Raw genomic sequence first — 20,024 nt, 5'->3', positions numbered from 1 at the left:
TGAGCCTCTAACAGCGATGCTTTTGCTTCTGTTATTGGATTGGAAGCATCCCCAACAAACACAATGTCGGTGTGTTTGAGCGATGCCTTTGCCTGGAGCCTCCTGCTCGCTGCCTTCACCATCTGCCTGGCGGCGAGCGCGGTACTGCCAAGCGAGGACACGCCATCAGCCGGTGCAGCCCCAGCCACCCATCCCCTCTATCTCCTCCACCAGCCGCTGCTGCCTCCCCTCCATGCTCCCATTCTGCCTCCCTGGAGGCTGGCAGAGCCCAGGGCAGGCAGCAGGAGTCAAGGGCAGGGACTCCGCGGAGACCCCGTGGATAGCTGCAACCTCCCGCTTCACAACAGGAAAAATCATCACCAGCAGCATTTCAAAGTCCACAAGTAGCTGGTGAGCCGAGCTGCTTGCATTATTGAAGGCTGGTTCAGCTATTCAGGCACCTCAGTTGTTACTAACAGGAATATTTCAGGCAAATAGAGCTCTACTAACCCACTACTGGGAGAAAGAATCCAATGGGGGTATTAAACCAGCTGCCTTTGAGCGCAGAGAAATTATTTGGAAAAACAAGCTCAGAGGCTGGTGAATCCCCCAAATGCATTCCTAGTGCAGGCGGGGTTGTTAGCACCAGGACAGGACCTGTCCTGTAAGCACCAGGACAGGACAAGTATGCAGAAAAGAAGGGAGCTGGGACTGTCTGGGATGTCCGTGGGACCCCAGGGAGGGACTTGGAAGACCCAGGGAAATTACAAAAAGCTCAAATATTATTTGCTGCAAATGCAAGGGCTGGACAAGAGCACAGCAGCTGCCCCGCCTGGCCAGCCTGAGCCCAGAACTGCTGCAGCGAAACACAAGATGCTTCCCCAGTCTGAGCCCTGTGACTCCCCAGGCTCGGTCCCAGCAGAGGCGAGTGCCTGCTGGGCTCCTGCAAGCACCAGAACCAGCCGCAGGTGACAGCACTGCCAGAGGCAACACAGCACCGCTGCGTTTTCATCTTCAAAGAGCTTTGCAATGCTAAGAAATTTAAGGCAGCACCGCCCGGGCAGAGCTTTTTTCCCTGTGGGGTCTGAGGCACGGGGCTGGCAGCGCTGCCAGAGCCCGGCTGGAGCAGCTCGGGTTCGGGGCTGTGGATCACAGGGCAGGAGCTGCCAGGCTCTCGGCAGCAGGAGCTGCACCAGCACTTCAGCAAGCACAGCCAACGCCACTGCAAACCCACTGGGAGCACGGGCACACCACCGTTTACCCACCTGCCTCCACCTGTACCCATTGAAGGGGAACAGGGGGGCATCAGCAGGAGCAAAACCCCAGTACTGAGTGGGAGAGCAGGGGGACACCGCCTGGCTGTTCCGCGTGTCCAGCTGCTGGCAGCGGCTGTGTTTTATAAATCCCTTTAATCTCATCAGGGGTTGCTAGATGTAACTCCCTGCACTTTGGTGTGAAGCAGGGGCCCATCCAGAAAGCAATTTGTGACTCCCAGAGCAGGCAGTCGTAACGTTTCCCATTAAAATGTAAATTTGGCTAAGTTTTCTGGCACCTCTTTTCCTTCCTTAAGGTAAAAAGAATATGAACTCGTATTATTTTTTCCATCAACGTTATCTTCCTCTCGGTTTTTCACTAAGTAAAAAAGCTGCCTGATATACACCTACTGCAAATTAAATTTGAATCAAGTCTGACAGCACAACAGGGATCCGGATTACAAGAGCTGTGCCGGCCTAATTGGCATCATTTCCACGAGGTTATTCGCAGAAGCATTGAGCAGGGAAGCACGAGCGGAGCCGCAGGCTCAGGCTCTGCGCTGGTGCTGCCCCTTCGGAGGAGGCTGGATGCTGCTTTTGGGTTTGCTGATCATCACAGACCTGCAGAGGGTGGGCGAGAGCCCCCCACCTCTTTAGACCAAGCACACTCAGAATTAAAGCAGCTGCCCTGCTCCCACTGCAGGTTTTTAAAGATGAGCTTCCCTGATTAAAACCCAAAATCCCCATAGACTCACCACTTCTGCTCCCTTCAGGCAGCTAGAAGCGGTCTCTCTGCACCTCAAGAAACTTGTCAGAGTCTGAAGGGTATTTAAAGGATGCAACTACAAGTCAAGGGGGGGAAAAAAATGAAAATTACCTTCTGACAGCCAGCTACACCAGAGCCAGCAGGGACCCCGCTGCCCACCCTGGGGCTCCCTGCCCAGCACTGCTGCTTGACGTGGCTCGTCAAAGGCACGCTAGAGCAAGAGGCTGCAGAATTAATTAAGGGAGCGTGGTGAATTAATTACCATCTCCAGCTGCATTTCTAGTGGGGATAATTTCAGGTGCAACGGTTTGAATGACACTGTTTCAAAGAAGAGTCTCCCATTCTCCTGACTAATTTGAGGTTAACTAAATTTGTTTCTCACCGGGAGACAGCTCGTCAGCTCAGCCCCCAGTAAGGACGGCTTCACCAGCTCTGAGAAGCTGCGGTTTGGGGGTTTTGTCCCCAAGCAAGGCAGCAGGATGAAGTTGTGCTCCTGGGGTCTCATGTAGCCCCTTGCCTGGCTGCTGGGTCAGCTCACCACGTCCTCCTAAGCACTGCCACAGCTTTCTTCCCCTGGAGGTCTATAAAAACTGCCCTGGGTCCTGGGCAAGGCAGGGACAAGCTGGTCCCCATGAGGGTGACAGTATCCCTTATGAGATGAGGGATCCAAGAGCCCCGGAGCTGTGCAGTGCAGCCACACCACTCGCATCATGCATCGGGCTTCTGCCCCCCCTCAAAGCTTGTCAAAGTAAGCCTGGGCTAATGGTACATCATGGTGTAGCAAGGTAATTGCACTTGACAGAGGTGCAGCCTGCCCACTTCCCAGCTACTTGTGGGCAGAGGTAATGCAGAACATCATTATAGACCCAGGAGAGAGCTGGCTCATGGAGAAAGTGGATGGGTTCATTGCAAAGAGGGGACTGGTACGGTGACCTGGGACAAGAGGGCTCCCCCAGGAGCCCCCCGTGCCATGGAAGCCCCCAGCAGCAGCTCCCAGGAGGCAGCAGTAGGGTCGGGCTGCTGCCCCAAAACCTCCGTCCCCGCAGCAGCAGTGAGGGAATTAGCAGAATCAGCCAGCATTAATTATGCAGAGAATAATTTGCTGGTGAAATTAGGAAAAAAAAAAAAAAAAAAAAAAAAAAAAGGATCTAATTTAATCAAAATATAATTAAATGAATAGTTAATTTAACAATTCCGCAGTGAAAACCCCCTGACCTCTGGAGCCATCCTGCCTGCACGCTGAGGTTGTTCATGGCTCTAGCCATGGCGCTGGTGGCACCGCACGGCACCTCGTGCCCTCGTCCCCAGGCATGTCCTTGGGGACAAATGCCTCCAAGCACCCAGCAGCAGCGATTCCTGGCCCCAGCCATCCTGTGGCATCTTTTTCTGGGGGGGACAGCATCTTCTCCCACCTAGCCAGAGAGCCTGGTCCTGCTCTCGGGCACAGAAATTCAACGTGACTGTCGCCTGGCTGTAGAGAGGACATTCTGCTGGAGGCAGCCTCAGCTTGGCTTCCTTGCCTTTTTTTTCATCAGTCCCTAACGAGACGATGAAGCACACTGCGTGAGTGCTGCCAGCAGTGCACTTTCAGCCCAGAAGAGCCCACAGAGCTGAGAGAAGTCGCTCAGCGCCGGCTGGCTGGGTTGGACAGTGCTGAAACCCTGGCTCCCCAGCAGCCATCTCCAACGTGTCAAGACCAGAAAGGACAAATTGCAGCCCTTAGGAAAATAAGGAGGGAAAAGAAAAAAAAAAGAAAAAAAAAGGAGATGGGCTGCACAGACCACATTACCCTTAAAAATTCTGGTACCAATAGACATTTTCTTTTAAGGAACTGGAAAAGAAGGCAATGAGCAGCAGCCAGGTGGAATTTCCTCCAGCAAAGGGAGCTGAGAGTATATCTGACAAATGTGTCTGGAGGGATGGGGGCGAGGGGCTGCTGTCTGGGGAAGGGGACTCTCCAGATGGCTGCAAGGTCCCTTCTGTCCCTATCATCCATGCTTCTGCAGACTAATTCCTTAAATCAGCATCCTGGGGAAATTTGCCAGGCGTCCTGCCAAGTCTGGAGCTGGAAGAGGGGCTGCAGCACGGTGTACGTGGACAGGCATGCGCAGCATGCAGAAGGAAGCTGCTTGCTGCGGTAGGCCCCTGTAATTTCCCGCAGTAAACTCGAAGGAGCATTTTACAGCAGCCTCCTCTTGCAGTAGCAAAGCCCTGGCTCTGAGACACGAGGTGTGTGTAGGAGAGGCAGAGCATCCCGAGAGCAGAGCTCCAGCAGGTGACCCTTCCCACGTGCTGTTTCACAGCCCCTTCCTTCTACAGGCAGCCTCCTTGCTGCAGAAAAAAATACAAAATAAAAAAAATCAGGACGGCAGCTCTGCATCCCCCTCCACATACAGAAATGGCCTAACTGGACTGGATCAGCTCTCCTGGCTACACCCACGGTGAGTGAAAAATCCTCACTCCAAGCTTCAAAGCATCTGGCGAGGCGGACCGTGCTCCATCTGGAGCCATTTCCCCATGCAGTGGACTATCTCCTATTCGAGATATTACAAGAAAATAAATCAGAAGGAGATTAACATAAATATTGTTTGAAAGATTTAATCAGCTACAAATTGTAATGTTATGTTTCCAGCTTAATTAGCCCAAGCCTGGTTGTCTTTGCTCTGGATTGTGGAGTAGAGCAAGGGCACAGAGAAGCAGTGTTGTGGGGCTTGGGTGGTGGTGGAGGAGAAAAACTCCCCGGCCCACTCAAGCAGATGCCCTGGCCAGCAGGGTCTCTGGGCGAGGCGGCTTTCTGCTGGAAGCATGCTGCTCCAGGGGCCTCCTGGACACTTTGGGACAGGGAGGATGCTCCGGCCTTGTAGGCATGCCTCTGCTGCAGCCACCAAAGCAAGATTTGGCCGCTCTGCCTTTGGTGACATCCATGGCTTGAGAGGCAAAGCGCCCTCCAGACACGGAGGTGGTGATGTGAGAGTGTCCCCAGACACAGCACCTCACCCTGCATGAACCACTGATCCCAGCCTCGGCCTCCCCAAGGGAGAAGGACCTCCTGATGAGGAAGGGCCTCCCTGGCACCTTCGGGCTCTTTCCCCGGACCCAGCCCACCCAGAGCTGCCTGAGCATACACCCAGCCTCGGGGGCACAGCGGGGACACCCAACTGGCTGCAACCAGAGTTTCTGCAAAACAGGGTCAAGTTCAGAAAATCTTTTAGCCCAAATAGCGGAGAGGAGGAATTAAAATGCCAAGTTGTTCAGTCTGAGGACTGCAAAGTGGACCACTTAAGTTTTTATGCAGGAATATAATTTGTCTTTTTTAAAAAAATTGACTTGAACTAAAAGAGTTATAAAAGGAGAAGGTGGATGGGTCGAAGAGCTCCATGACCCCGAATTGCAAAGTGAGGCCTTTTCCTGAAGACTTGCCTCAGGATGCTGTGCATACCGCATCATTACACCATGCCCACCACTGATAAGCTTACACCCATCTCCTCTTCTCCCTGCAATAAGCACACCCTGCTTTCTATAGCTCTCCAAACCACAACCAAAAGCCCTCAATAAGGGATGCTTCACTTACCCCACTGTGAAAATTCCCCCCTCTGCCATGAAGCAGCCACACAGATTTTTTTTTTAAAGGGTATAAAAAGCCACAGCCCATTAACCACCACCAGCAGCAGGAAGAACCGTGTTGTGGCATGGGGAAGCATTTGATAACCACCACTAGATAAGAGCACAGGTGAGAAGCAAAAGTTTCCCAGCAACTGCCCACCCGTCAGGCAAAACTGATAACTCGGCCGAGGCTTCTGGGCACAAACCCCTGGCAATATTTTTCTCCAGTGGCTTCAAGAGGAATGAAAAAGGTCAGACACTCGGCAGCACCACCCCTGCCATCAAGGCAGACCAAGCTGCCTGGCGCGGTGTAGCTCACTGAAATCACTGCTAGATGAGCTTGAAGCAGCTCTGCTAATGAGGTTCTAAAGACGCATCTTTATTTGGAGGTCAAGCACTAATTAAAATGCAAGCCGTGTATTTCCTGCTCCGAGCGCTCATGCCAATGTGATTTCAACAAGGGTTGCAAACACAAGAGTCACCCTGAATCTGCGCAGCTCCTGCGAATTGGTTTAGGAAAGTGTTTATAGTTCCACCTACAAGATCTAAATAGGCATCTCTCCTCACTCCAGCAGAAGCTGCTTGTCTGATCAGCATGTCCCAACTGGTGATGAGAGCATTTTCACGAGGCATCTCACCAGAAGACAGCTTGCTGTGTCCCAGGCACTCGCTGCCACCAGCTCCACGTCCCCCCACAGCCCAGCTCCTGGCTCCAAGTCCTTGCAGAAAGTCCCCCAGCCCAGCAGCAGGGTCCCCATTTAGGGATGTAACAATTTAGGGGTGGAACACCACTGAACAAGCACCAAAACCAACAACCTCATGCTCTTCACTAGCAGCAGGATAAGGCCTGGCCCTGTGGGAGCCTCAGCTCAGCACAGAGCCAGCCCGTGAGGGGAAAGCCCCAGGTTTGGGGCTCAGTCTGAAAGCAGCTCTGTCCTGCGCACTCCTCATTGCTCCCACTGCGAGTCACCCACTGAAGCCCTGAGCACTAAGCAGAAAAAAAAAAAAAAAATGCTCTAAAGACTGCTCTCAGCTGCGTGCAACCACCGCCTGGCCTTGCAGCGCCTCTGCTCCACACAAGCCCCTGCAGAGGTGGCACCCATGGGTGCTGGGCACCTCCCTGTCCCCAGGCTCTTCTGGCAATGCTCAGCCAGAGCACTGCTGCTGCACAGTGGGTTTTACTCTATGGCCCACACCTGCCTTGGTCCAATTAATATGATTTCTCAGTGTGAATAATAACAAGAGCAACTGCAACCCCCTTTCCTTGCTTTACACAAGGAGCTGCATGGCAGGACCTCTGCTGGCAGCAACAGCTTGCCAGGCCGGGTACCCCAGGGCCATGCCTCTGCCCCTTGCCCGGATCCCAAATGTAACCACAGAGGGGTCCAGCAGCAGTGGCGTGGGACTTTCCTCCCACAGCATTCAGGGACCGAACGATCCCCATCTTCCCAGGAGCACGGGCTGGAGCTCTGGTTAAACTGCATGCAATTACACTGCATCATCTGATCTCACGGGAAACTGCTGAGCTGTTCCCCGGCGAGGAGCAGCTCTTGCTCACATCCCAGCCCCCTCCACTCCCACCCCAAATCTGCCTGGCTTTGCTCTGTGCCGGTGCTGACAGTGCCCAAATGCTGACACAAAGGCTGGTCACATTAGCTGGTGCTGAGTTCATCATCGTGACAGCTACGATGGCCTGCAGACACCCAGAAGCCAGAGGAAAGAAGTAATTTATAGAGCCTGCATTTCCTGCAAAGGAGCAAGGTCACCAGCCGCTTCACCCATGCCTGACATGCGGCTCATCCTCTTGATGCCGGTGGCACAAATAAAGCTGTCACTTGCAGGGACACTGAATGCCAGCAGCTTAGAATGAGCCAGAAACAGAGGCACCGGCCGATACAACAATACATTTCCCTTGTCTTCTGTGATCACAAAGGCCAGGCGAGGCCATGTCAGACAGAGCAGGCTCTGGGCACCACAGAGCAGGCAGCAAAGTCAGCCCTGTTCAAGCAAGGTTGCTCTGCCTCGTGGCTTTTCCTCAGCTCCTTGAAGACCTCCAGCTCCCTACCCAGCAGGATGGGGAGAGCAGCCGTTGGTGGCTGTGTGGGCATCGTGGATCTGCACCTTCTTCACTGTACTCTGCCTGTATTGTCTATACTCAGCTCTGGTGAAGCTTCACCTTGAGCACTGTATTCAGTTTTGGGCCCCTCACTACAAGAAGGACATGGAGGCCCTGGAATGTGTCCAGAGCAGGGCTACGAGGCTGGTGAAGGGCCTGGAGCACAAGTCCTGGGAGGAGCGGCTGAGGGAACTGGGGGTGTTTGGTCTGGAGAAGAGGAGGCTCAGGGAGACCTCATTGCTCTCTGCAACTGCCTGAAAGGAAGGGGTGGGGAGCTGGGGGTCGGCCTCTGCTCACAGGTAACCAGTGGTAGGACCAGAGGGAACGGCCTCAAGGTGTGCCAGGGGAGGTTCAGGCTGGAAATGAGGAGACATTTCTGCTCCGAAAGAGCGGTCAGGCGTTGGGACGGGTTGCCCAGGGAGGTGGTGGAGTCACCGTCCCTGGGGGTGTCCAAGGAGAGGTTGGACGTGGTGCCTGGGGACATGGTAGGTGATAGTGGTGGTAGGGGGTGGTTGGACCAGATTATCTTGGAGGTCTCTTCCAACTTAATGATTCTGTGATTCTACAGTCCCAAGGTGAGGGAGTTGCTCCTGCAGCAGGTTCCCAGCAGGCAGGTGGATGTGGCTCACCCTGGCCGGTCCCTGCATTTCTGCTGCTCCGTGCTGGGCCTGTTCCAGTGCGGAGGTCACGAACGCAGCTGCACCCGGATTATTGATGGCACAAGATTAGCTTGTCTGAACAGGGAAATACATCACCGGAAAAATAGGAAACATTTGGAAAGTGGATAGCGGGTGTGAGAGTGATGAATGAGCGCTGGAGGAGCCTGGCAAAGATCAATGAATAGCTGATGAGCTGAGGAGAGAGGCGGGGGGGCAAGCTCACTATGCAAATACAGAAAGCAACAAAAAATAGAGAAATGGCTCAGTAAGGTGAGCTGTTACGTGAGTCCCCAAACAGCCTTTACCTTCGCACCACAAGCAAGGGGGAAGCCAGGCCTCAGGACAGCTAGTTCTGGCTCTGTTTGGGATTGGTGTCATCAGGACTTTGGAGCATGGATTGCCCATGTCACCACCAGGCAGCCGGCCCGAGGATGGATGTCCTGTGCCCTGCTCTGTCCCCTCCACCAAGCCATACCCTGGGCTCAAAGTTGTGGCCGAGAGAGGGTCCTGAGCAAGCAGACCAAATGAAAGCCATCCCTCTTTTATTTCCCTCTGTTGCAGATTTCCTGCGGGGTACCCGATTTGGAAAGACAAGGGAAGAGCAAAGGCTGCGAGAAGGGCAACCACTCGGAGCCCCATCACGCACACGCTCTGCAGATGACAGCACCTCACGCAGCCCGACGCTTGCAGGCTTTTACAGCAGGAGCTCCACAGACAGGCAATTTCTGTGAAGCCATCATTTCGGGGTCAGCTCTGTGTGGATTACAGTCCATTAGCAGCGACTGAGACAGCTGCTCATGAGCAATAAAGATACATAACCATTCCATGACACTCAGACACTGGGAAGAATCATCCCAGCGTGAGCTTTGCATGCAGCAAGCAGCAGCAGAGCAGCCCCTCCATCCTGCTCCCCTGCAGCCTCTCCCCTGCAGAGGCAGCTCAGCACACAAGCTGCCATCTGCGCCGCTCCGAGCCCCTGCGCAGCACTCCTTTATGAATGTTTTTAAGCACAGGAACAAACTGTCAGGCCTGCTGCAACGCTCCCTGCGGTGGCCGAGCACTATCTAGTGGTCAGACAGGGCTCCAGAGGCTGGCAGCGAAAGGCTGTGGGTATTGCTGAGCTCACGGGCTCTGCGGAAACACCTGTACGGGCGATGTTAGCAGACAAAGCCAGCAGGAGTCCTCTAGGACAAGTGTCATTGCCAGCAGTGCAGCAGTGAAAAGTGTCCTGGTTCAAAAAATATGGGGAACTTGGGTTTCTGGGCCTTCTGTACCACATGGGTTTTAGTTGGGTGGGCTCAGGGGTGGGACTCCAGGAAAAGCTGACCCACCCCACGGCCCCTTGTGATACCGTGGAAGCACCAAATCCCATGGGGAGCAGAGACCCCGTCTGAGCCAGACCACCCCTGTTCCTCCTTAGATGTGGCTGTGCTAGATGCACACAGCTCGACTTGTACCCACGTGTCCCCTGCTCAACGCTTAAGAAAATTTTGTATTTAGGTGGTTCTGCCCTGCCTTCATCTGCCAGTTCATAAATTAAATGTCACAGACTGTTCTGAAAGCCATTGAACTCACAGAGGGAGAAGAGTGACGGCGAATTCACTGGTCTGCAGATTTCCACCCAGTGTCCTTGTCCTTGGCACAAGATACAGGAAGGAAAAAGCTCTTCCCACCTCCCTGGAGCATCTCTCTCTGCAGCCTGACCTCTCCAAGTAGCCCGAAGGTAGCTATTTGGAAGAAAATGACAGCAGCTACTTGTGGGATGATGGGCTGAATAGAGCAATTTAAAATTGTCCATCAAAAAGTAGTCGTACGCCGCCCCAGCGCCTCCTTCCCTGCAGCTGGTTCTTGGTGGCTCAGGGCTGCTCAGGCGCAAGGGTCTGCCAACTGGAAGGGCACAGACAGCCACGTCCTTTACATAAGCAAATGAAAGAAATGACTCAGAAAAAAAGCAAAAGACTAAGAACACATCGCAAGTGACTTCCTGAGCTAGCTGGCTCAGCACAACTCTCCCTGCACCCACATGTGGCAGGCGTGAAATTAGATTAAAAAGTGGCCTCATCTCAAGCAGATGACAGCAAGTAAGAGGCAAAGGGGAGAACAAAGCCCACCAAGTCCCTGAAGAGGCCCAGGCAGATGTGAGCTGACAAATAAATGTACCAGAGTGCCAACCCTCAGCATGAACCAGCCAGCCGTCTGTAGCAGTCACATGTGGCGAAGCATGAAATGCAGTGGGGACTAGTACGGCTTGAAATACCTGCTCCACATGGAATCCCCAGCAGGACAGGAGCTTGGAAGGAACAGAGGCACCAGAGGGGGGGACCAGTGAACAGCAATTGCTGGAGGGAGGTGCGAGAAGAAAGCACACACACGGCGCTGCTGTATGCCCAGGCACCGAGGCGTTCCAGCACCGGGCAGACAGCAGCACCCAAGAACCTGCAGGACAGAGGGCGGCAGCAGAAACCTTGCTGGCATCACGGTGCAAGGCATCAGCCATAGCCGGTTTGTTCTAGGTGATGTCTCAATGTTGTCTAAAACATGGGACTGTCTTTGAGTCCAAGGGGTGTCAGTTACCTGTGTACAGACCACTCTGGGCATGCACAATATCTCACAGCTAAGATGTTTTTTTTCCCCATTTTTTAAAAGTAGCACACAGTCCAATGACTGTGCATCGCATTCCACAGTCAATGCACACATCTAACGCAGCCAAAACCCACCTAAAGCTCTGAAGGGCAAACTCCTAGTGGTTTCTACAGCTTGCTCGTTCTTACCCCTGCGCCTCCTGCAGACCACGGACCCTGGATGGGTGGCTGGGGTGGGGAAACGCTGCCAGAAGGTTCCAGCACTGTGGGGCGGCACAAGCTTTAGCCAAATAATGGATGCCCCAGACCTGCTGGGGAGCCTCAAAAGCCTGTTTCTGGTTTACAGGCAATTGGTTCCCCCGACAGGTTTATCTCATTACTGGGTTTCCATTTAGCAGGCGTTTTATCGCCTGTAACATTTGTGCATAACAGATTCACCCAATTAAAACATTATTTCCTTTAACAGCTCCGATAGTCACATTTCAGTGTTTGCTGGAGCATGTTTTCATTTCCTTCAGCGAGTTTAATCCTTCACCAACCACTCGTTTCAAGGGTTTCACTCGGGAACCGGGTGCAGAGAGCAGCCTGCATCCCTCCCCATCACCCTCCCCTCTCCCACCCTAGGCCCCCATCAGCCAAAAGGCAAGGATGCTGAGCATCACAGGGATGCTGAGCATCACAGGCAAGGATGCAGAACATCACAAGGATGCTGAGCATCATCTTCAGGTGCCCGGTGCCCCCCCCAGCACCATCCGCAGCCCCCCCAAGGACAAGCCTTGGCCTCTCCGAGCAGAAAACCACAAATCCCCGGTTTCTGGCACCCCGGGGCACGGCTCAGCCCCCGGTGGAGCCTCCAGGACCGGGATCAGGACCAGGACCGGGGGAGGCGAATAGCGGCCGGCGGGGGGGGGGGGGGGGCAGCGGGGGCCGGGCGGGGGCCCTGCAGCCCCGACCGCGGCCAACAGGGGGCTCCGGGGGGGTACCGAGAGCCGAGCCGGGGCGGTGCGGAGCCGCACCGAGCACCCCCCCCGGCAGCGCCCTGAGGAGCGGGGCATCCTCGACGGGGCCGAGCCGAGTCCCCGGCACCGAGCACCGGGTCCGGGCGATGCCGCGGCGGAGGCGGCGGGGGATGCTGGCGCTGCTGCTGGCCTCTCTCTTCGTTTTTGGCACGGTGATGGCGCTGCGCACGCTCCGAACCGCCGCCGGGCTCCCCGCCGGTGTCCCCGGGGTAGCCGAGCCCCCCGAGCCCCCCGCTGCCCGCGGGATGCCGCCGGGGGCCGGGCCGTCCTACGACCTGCACGCTTTCTACTACGCCTGGTACGGCAGCCCCCGCTTCGAGGGTCGGTACCTGCACTGGGACCACGCCCTGGTGCCGCACTGGGACCCCAAGGTGTCGGCCAGTTACCCCCGGGGCCGCCACCGGCCTCCCGACGACATCGGCTCCAGCTTCTACCCCGCTCTCGGCCCCTACAGCTCCCGCGACCCCGCCGTGGTGGACGAGCACATGGGCCAGCTCCGCGACGCTGCGATCGGTAAGCTCCGAGGCCCCGCAGCCCCCCTGCAGCCCCCAGACCCTTTCCCCGAGGAGGCCCCATCCCCTTGGGCCACCAGCCCTGGGGAAGGTGGCCCCCAACCTAGGGCAGTGCTTGGGACTGGTACTGCTGTGCTCACCGGGCTCTGAGCTCTGCTGGATAGCAGCAAGGGCTGTGACACACGTTGCTGCCCACCCCCGGGGTGCTGAGCTAGCCCCCAACCCAGCATCAGCACCTTTAGGGTGCTCTCACCTCATCCACTGCTCCCTTCCTGCTTCCACTACCCCCCAGGCCCCTCTTGCAGCCTCAAACAGCTCCAGCCACAACCCCGCAGCCAACAATTCAGAGCAGGGTCTCCTAACCAGCCCTTAAACACATCCCGGGGATTCTAAAGTGTTAAAATGACACGAAATATTTACTGCGCTGCTGATGCACGGGATGAGGAAAGGTTTAGAAAGAAAATGCATCTGAGCGAGACCCGTTGCGTGCCCCCGCAGGAGTGCTGGTGCTGTCGTGGTACCCACCTGGCCTAGCCGATGACAGCGGGGAGCCCTCGGACAGCCTCGTGCCGTTTATACTGGACGCTGCACAGAGATATGCCATAAAGGTAAGGCTCTCAGCTGCTCTTTGAGGCCATGAAGCTCATTGTTCGGCTCCAGCATGAAGCTGCTGCTGTGCCTGGGCAGAGGCCCTGCTCCTCTGCTTCAGTGTTAAAAGAAAAGAGCACTTAAAATTAGACAATGGGAACCGTTTTTAAACAGCTAAATACAGGGATTTTTTTTTTTCTTAATAATTCAGATCCTCAGTTCACTTTTCACTCGCTTTGGTGCAAAATAGTGAAAGCTCCGACTTCACCGAGCAGCACGCTGTGTTCTGCGTGCGTCTTGATGGGGTCTGCCAGCACCCAGGGGTGGCAGGAGGCCCTCCAGCACAGATCAAGGGTCCTCGGGGGGGGGGGTCAGAGCACAGAGAACGACGTGGCCGTGCTGAAAATAACCACCTCCACGGTCTCTTTTGCAGGTTGCCTTCCACATCCAGCCATACAAAGGGCGCAATGACCGCACTGTGCACGAGAATATCAAATACATCATGGACAAGTAAGTTTTTCCTGCAGGGTAAATCCTGCTGTGCAACGCTGCTTTAAGCATAAACAGCGTGCAGAGCTTGGAATGAAATGTACCAGAACAGCACCCAAAAAAGCAGCACAGAGGGAGCTGCCTAGAGCTAGCCAACAGGGCAATGCTGAACAGGGGGTCATAATCAAATCCTACTTTCTCTGGCACTTCAATGCCTCGCCTTCAGAACCCCAAACTGCTTTCTTCTCTTCAGGTTTCTAAGCTAATCACGTGTAGGCCAGCACCTCTCCCCTTTCTTTCAGAAGGAAAGGAAGGACACAAACACCACAGTTGAAAACACTCCCATAAAGGAGATAAAGGCTCCAGAGAAGGGTTCTGAGAAAGGAGGCCCCTACGGCAAGTCAAGTCTCACATCACACTTGCCTCATAATCACAAAACCTGCTGAGGGCTTATCACACAAGTCTCTGAAAAAAGCTTTCTGCTCTCTCTCTAGATACGGATCACACGCAGCTTTTTATAAGTACAGGACCAGCACCGGCAGGAGCCTCCCGCTGTTTTATATCTACGATTCCTACTTGACACCAGCCGAATCCTGGGCCAACCTTCTCACGCCATCGGGCTCCCACTCCCTCCGCAACACTGCCTACGACGCTGTGTTCATAGCGCTGCTGGTGGAGGAAGGGCACAAGAACGACATCCTCTCCGCGGGATACGACGGCATGTACACGTACTTTGCATCCAACGGCTTCTCTTTCGGCTCATCCCACCAGAACTGGAAAGCAATCAAAACTTTCTGCGACTCCAACAACCTGATGTTCATCCCCAGCGTTGGCCCGGGCTACATCGACACCAGCATCCGTCCCTGGAACAACCACAACACTCGGAACAGAGTCAACGGGAAGTACTACGAGACAGCTCTGCAGGCTGCTCTCATGGTCAGGCCGGAGATCGTCTCCATCACGTCTTTCAATGAATGGCACGAAGGCACCCAGATCGAGAAAGCCGTCCCCAAGAAGACGCTGACGCGCCTTTATCTCGACTACCTTCCCCATCAGCCCAACATGTACCTGGAGCTGACTCGCAGGTGGGCAGAACATTTCAGCAAAGAGAAAGAGCAGTGGCTGATGTGACTTCAGCGTTGGCCTGACACAGAAAGACATCCCGCCGACAGAGCTGCAGCACGGAGAAGTGCTTCAGAAAAAAGCACGCGGGGAAACGCAGCCACAGAACCTTCAGCCTCGCCGGGCCGCTGAACGCAAGCAGCAACCTGCAAGTGTCCCAAGGACTGCCCGAGTCCCAGCTACGAACTCAGGGGAGGAAGCGTTACAAGGAGTAGGAAATCTCTAAGGAGCAGCTGAATCTAATTTTCTGCAGATGTAGTAGAGAGGAACTTTTCAGAGCTCTTCTGGAAATCGCAAGGGGTGCTGGCTTGTGGGCCAAAGCTGTGGTTTTCCTTACGGTGTGTATGTTCGGGGACGTTTTACGGAGGTAGCTGGGTTCCAGCATGCATTTAACTTGAAGCCCCTGGCCCGCTGCCTGCCATGACCATGGATCCCTCGCTCCACTAGCAACCTTCAAAACATTTCCCTGTCAGTTTACTGTAAAAAGAAATAAATATTTCTCTAAGTTGTCTACTGTAGATGAAACTAAGCCATGCAGTTACATACCCTTTAGTTTACCCGAGCGCTTCTATGCCAAGGAGTTCTGCGCTGCGTGTCGTTACCATGGTCCACTGCATCCAAATAACTACAGAGAATTAGAGCTGGAATGCTTGTGACTATTTACTACCACTACTGTATGCGCTGGAGACTGAGGCGATGCAACCATCAATACTAAAAGCTCCTAACTGATTGTTTAGTGTGCCACGTTTTGAAAATTCAGGCCTGAAGTTGCTTTATTTCCTTAAGAACCAATGGAAAAAAGCCACTTGCAATAAAAATGCAGCTGAAAATACCATCCATTTGTTCTCTGAACGAACTTCAGCTCACGGTAGTTCTCCCTTTTTGTCATGCTCACACCCTTCTAAATTAGCCATAAATTAGCCCCTTTATACTTGTCTATATCAATAAAATGAGAAGCAGCAGCTCTGGACGTGAAACAAGGTTCCATTCATGATGATTTCATACATGTTCTAGCTCAGCACTTAAGTCTGTCGGACGTGATGGACAACAGTAACTAAAAATAAGCATTTAAAAAAAAAAAAAAACATGCAAGTTCCTTACCAGTTTTTAGACTGTTAATAGCTCCATAAAATTTAATTTTTGTTGAAGAGTAAATAGCAGCGCAAATTTTCATCCATTCCCTATTTACTTCAGCTTAGTCGCTGGTTACAGAACAAAATCAAGAGAGGAAGACCCACATTAAAAGATGACGAGCAGCACACTAAGAGCTTGGCGTTATTCCCTGTGTAAGCAGGAATTCAGATCTTTCCGAGCGACACTTTTCTAGGGAGGGGACACAAATACTGTTAATTTTCAAGTTTCACCTTAGAAGCAGGTTTTGCTTCTACTTCAAACAGGGAAAAAGAACAACACAAAACTGTAACATCACAAAAGCCCCCCAAAAACTCTTTTCCATCCTTGTTTTAGCACAGATACAATAAACAGACACGTGGATAAGTTTTATGGGGAGGGAGGATCCGTGACGCTGTCTGCATCATCACGCCCTGAGAACAGTCCAACATCCAAATTATTTTATTTTAGATGAGGTAAATAAAACAGACAGGCTTGGGGGAATGTACAGCAGCACAAAGAGGTCAGCATAAATACCTGCGTTGGATTCTCAGGCTTCAGCAGATGTAACAGTAATTAACACATCCCCATCAACTGTCACTCTCATTATCCCTTGTTTATTAACCTGCCATAACCCACCGACCTCATTAAACAAGGCCATTAACACCATTTCCTGAACACACAGGCACACGGTGCCCAGCTCCACCAGCTCTGCAGAGCCTCCTCAGGGTCTGAAGTCCTAGGATGATTCGGGTACCAAGCCATACTTCTGCCTCAGGATTTCAACGGTAGATTGCAGGGCACTGTGGGGTGAAACAGAACCATCAGGGAAAAATGTGGGGTTTTAAGGATTCAACTGCATTTACTGGGGTTTTAAGCATTCAACTGCATTTTCTGGGAATGAGTGATCAGCTAAAGACACGGTAATTTTGAATTAAGGAGAACACGAACTGCAGAAATGAGGGCGTTTCATGTAGCAGCTTCCAGAAAAGGGATCTCCCAGGCTCAGTATTCGGAGTGTTCCTTCACGATTCCTGAGGATGCTGATAATTAAGCTAAACAACATTAATCTGAAGGTTTAACCACTACGGAGAAACAAGCAAAACATGACCCACCCTAACCTGAAGGCTTCATTTCAACAAAGGAAAGAAAAAGTTACATGTAGCAGAGAAAGCTCACCAGCCAGGTCGGATGATGGTGTACTTCCCCGACACAGATAAATCAACCACGGTTGACCCCAAGCGGCACTCTGGGCTCTGGACATCCCCTATGGGGCCTCCATCAATGACTAAGGACAACTGAGGCCAAAGGTCTTGGAATTCCTGTAAAAAAGAGACGTGGCTAACAACCCTAAAGGTGGTTTGTGATCGTGTTGTAGCAGATAGCACTGGGCAGTCTAGTGTCAAGGGAGGCAGACTCCTTTCTCTGTCAGATCATCTCTTTTCCCTGTCACAAGCACGTCCCATTTTGATATCTGACGGCAGATTTACCTTACACGTGCAGGCAAGTAACAGGAATTCTCAGAGCACGAGTGCGCAGCTGCACCGTTGTTTATTAAAGAGGGCGCACACAAAAACTGCAGGCATTTTGGACAAAAGGGTGTCCTGGTATTGCACCCAACTATCCCCCCAAGATAAGCAAAAAGACGTCTCCTCGAGTTAAAGCTGGTTCCCAGGCTGCAAGGAACTGCACAGTCACCGGTAGTCTCATTCCACAGCCACCCCCTTACAGCAACTTCTGTCTTTCAGATTTGGCACCCGCTTCAAAAGCGAGCATAAGCATATAAATATTACTTTTAAGCTCTGCCTTCCACACTTTTTAGGGTGGAGATCACAACCAGACAGCTGCCCCGCACCACAAGTCCGCAGGTTGACTGTCACTTAAAAAAATAGAAGTAAACAGCTGAGAAATCCTTGTTTTAGTGCTAACACTGGCTTCCAATTCCAGAGCGCCCAGGGCTCTGGAAGCCTACCACGAGAATCTCACTTAGTAGCAGAAAGAGCCTTACCGAAACCGTCAGCGTGCTCGCCTGACTGCTGATGTTAGCGCTCGTTAAAGCCAGGGGTCCAGAGCAAGCTCGTGCCAGCTCCCTAATAAAAGGGTGGTTTGGAATGCGAACGCCAACCAGCTATGAGGAAGAAGAGAGCAGGGTTTTACATGCAGTCACCACAGACCATTTTTAATCTTGCCTTGCCTAAAGCCTTTGGACTGAAGTTGACGGCACAGAGAATTGATATTCCAGCACATGCTGCACCAGAAATAATAAGAGACGTGCCTTCATGATGTAGCATCTAATGCTGGGTTGTGGGGTTGTGCCACACTCAGGCAAGCCACAGGGAACACAGTAACACAGGAACCAGCATCAAAAAAATGCCACTCACTGCTAAGCATACCAAAAACGTGTAAGAATTAAAGCTCCTAGGGCAGAACCCTAAAAACAGCGTGCTGCCCACCAAAGACACGGAGGCGCATCCCACGGCAGAGACCTACCGATGTGAAGGGATTCAAGTCCTTGTTGAGCTCTTCCGACCGCTTCAGGACCAGGGTTACAGGTCCGGGGAGCAGGTCCCGTAACAGCTCGTCTGGCACGTTCACGTGGCAGTACCTACAGAGGGAGAAGCGTGCTAAGAAGGACGGGTGCTGAGCTTCGCCCAGCCTGTTGCTGCTGCTGCTTTGTGCTCTTAGAGGCAGCCACAAGAGCCCTTCCCCGTCAGCCTCACGCCCTGCAGACCGGTAAGAGGAGAGCAGCCTCTCCCTGCCCCAGCCCGTCCCCACCCCCGGTGGGCAGCTCACCGGTAGATGTTCTCCACGTCCCCGAGGCAGATGGCCAGCGGCTTCCTCCCGTTGCGCCCTTTCAGGCCGTAGATGCTCCGCACGGCGCGGGGGTCCTGGGCCAGGCAGGCCACGCCGTACACCGTGTCGGTGGGCACCGCCACCAGCCCGCCCGCCTGCAGGGCACCGGCGGCGGCCGCCAGCGCCTCCGCCCAGCCTGCGGACAGCGGCGGGGGCTCAGCAGGGGCCGGCCTCGCTTCCCAGGACCCCCTCAGGGCTCCTCGAGGACACTCCCAGGGCCCCCTCCAGGACCCCCTCAGGGCCCCCTCAGGGCCGCCTCAGGGTCTTCCCCAGGACCCCCCCAGCCTCCCACCGCCCCTCAGCCCAGGCCCGGCCGCGGCTTCAGCCTCTCCCCGCGGCTCCCTCACGCACCTCGGGGGTTCGTCGGGGCGGTGGGGGCAGCACCGGGGAGCACCAAGGGGCTGCTGCAGGCGCGGCCCGATCCCGATCCCGATCCCGATCCCGATCCCGGTCCCGGTCCCGGTCCCGGTCCCGGTCCCCCCTCCCCGCCCCTCCCCATCCCAGCCAGTGCCCTCAGCATCCGAGCAGCCTCTTCCGCTTCCGCCCGGAAGCAGCGCGGCCTATTTCCGGCCGCCGTTGCCATGGCAACGCACGCAGCAGCGAGGCCTGCGGCAGGCCCGGCATGGAGGCGGCCGGCGGGGCCGAGCCGCGCCTGGTCGGTGGCTGCCGGGGGAGCGGGATGGGACGGGACGGGACGGCTGGGCCCGGCTCTGCCAGGCTCGCCCTGCCCCACCGTGACTCGCTGTCTCCGCCGCCCGCAGGTGGAGCGGCTGCGCGGGCTGCGGAGCCTGCTGGAGGCCCGGCAGCGGCACCTCCGGACCCGCATCGCGGCCTGCGAGGAGCTGGCGGCGGAGCTGCAGGGGCTGAGGGCTGCCCTGGGCGCCGCCCGCCGCTCACCGCCCGCTGTAAGCGCGGCGACAGGGCCGCCCCCCGCCCAGAGCCCCGTAGCCGGCAGGGCTTAGCTCAGTGTCGCTTTTCTTTGGCTTTCTCGCCCCCTAGGAACCCGCCCCGAGCGGCCCGAGGGCTTTGCCTGCGGAGGAGGAGGAGGAGGAGGCCGACCCCTGAAATGCCTTTAAGGGACTGCGCTCTGCCTGGTCGGGGGGATTTCTCCGAGAGTTTGTCGTCATACAGGGTCTGGGATTTGAGCACAGCTGTGCAAGCGCAATCAAGAGGGACTAAGTCTTCAGCTAAAGGCTCCAAAGCTTTCTACATAAAGCCAGGAATAAATAATAATAAAACTCTATTAAGTCAGGGAATGTAGCTTATTCCCTCAGTTGTGGCCTTGGAATTTGCTTTCTTGTCTTGCACTGATATCTTATCTTGCTAGATTTGCACTTAAAGCAAGATTGGGGATTAGTCGTTATCTGATGCCC

The 20,024-nt window shown here is 54.3% G+C and overlaps 3 protein-coding genes across 3 annotated transcripts in view; 1 reads left to right on the top strand and 2 right to left on the bottom strand.

Moving 5' to 3' along the window:
- Positions 1-2,128, bottom strand: part of EPHA10 (EPH receptor A10) — a 58,288-nt gene extending 56,160 nt beyond the window's left edge. Inside the window, exon 1 of the mRNA XM_035345709.1 lies at positions 2,110-2,128. The gene's annotated coding sequence lies outside the window, so the exon portion shown is untranslated. The remainder of the gene's footprint in view (positions 1-2,109) is intronic.
- A 9,791-nt stretch (positions 2,129-11,919) lies between these two features.
- Positions 11,920-15,650, top strand: MANEAL (mannosidase endo-alpha like). Its single transcript, XM_035345771.1, has 4 exons — positions 11,920-12,490; positions 12,988-13,097; positions 13,511-13,587; positions 14,061-15,650. The coding sequence occupies exons 1-4, from the start codon at positions 12,064-12,066 to the stop codon at positions 14,695-14,697; spliced, it is 1,251 nt and encodes a 416-aa protein (XP_035201662.1). The 5' UTR covers positions 11,920-12,063; the 3' UTR covers positions 14,698-15,650.
- Positions 15,651-16,236: 586 nt separating this feature from the next.
- Positions 16,237-19,249, bottom strand: YRDC (yrdC N6-threonylcarbamoyltransferase domain containing). Its single transcript, XM_035345780.1, has 6 exons — positions 19,003-19,249; positions 18,592-18,787; positions 18,289-18,403; positions 17,807-17,926; positions 16,978-17,120; positions 16,237-16,601 (listed from the first exon to the last, which is right to left on the bottom strand). The coding sequence occupies exons 1-6, from the start codon at positions 19,232-19,234 to the stop codon at positions 16,538-16,540; spliced, it is 870 nt and encodes a 289-aa protein (XP_035201671.1). The 5' UTR covers positions 19,235-19,249; the 3' UTR covers positions 16,237-16,537.
- Positions 19,250-20,024: the final 775 nt, after the last annotated feature.

Source organism: Oxyura jamaicensis, chromosome 23 (assembly GCF_011077185.1).
Source record: "Oxyura jamaicensis isolate SHBP4307 breed ruddy duck chromosome 23, BPBGC_Ojam_1.0, whole genome shotgun sequence".
NCBI classification, from domain to species: domain Eukaryota; kingdom Metazoa; phylum Chordata; class Aves; order Anseriformes; family Anatidae; genus Oxyura; species Oxyura jamaicensis.
The sequence above is the reverse complement of the archived record's forward strand: the minus strand, read 5'-3'. Positions and strand labels throughout refer to the sequence as shown.

What these genes read in the sequence shown, in the direction of transcription:
- MANEAL (XM_035345771.1), top strand. Translation starts at nt 12,064, where the DNA reads ATGCCGCGGCGGAGGCGGCGGGGGATGCTGGCGCTGCTGCTGGCCTCT. An exon ending in GCTCCGCGACGCTGCGATCG is followed by an intron (nt 12,491 to 12,987) that starts GTAAGCTCCGAG and finishes GTGCCCCCGCAG; the next exon opens with GAGTGCTGGTGCTGTCGTGG. An exon ending in CACAGAGATATGCCATAAAG is followed by an intron (nt 13,098 to 13,510) that starts GTAAGGCTCTCA and finishes TCTCTTTTGCAG; the next exon opens with GTTGCCTTCCACATCCAGCC.
- YRDC (XM_035345780.1), bottom strand. Translation starts at nt 19,234, where the DNA reads ATGGCAACGGCGGCCGGAAATAGGCCGCGCTGCTTCCGGGCGGAAGCG. An exon ending in GACGTGGAGAACATCTACCG is followed by an intron (nt 18,404 to 18,591) that starts GTGAGCTGCCCA and finishes CTCCCTCTGTAG; the next exon opens with GTACTGCCACGTGAACGTGC. An exon ending in ACTTGAATCCCTTCACATCG is followed by an intron (nt 17,927 to 18,288) that starts GTAGGTCTCTGC and finishes TCTTCCTCATAG; the next exon opens with CTGGTTGGCGTTCGCATTCC.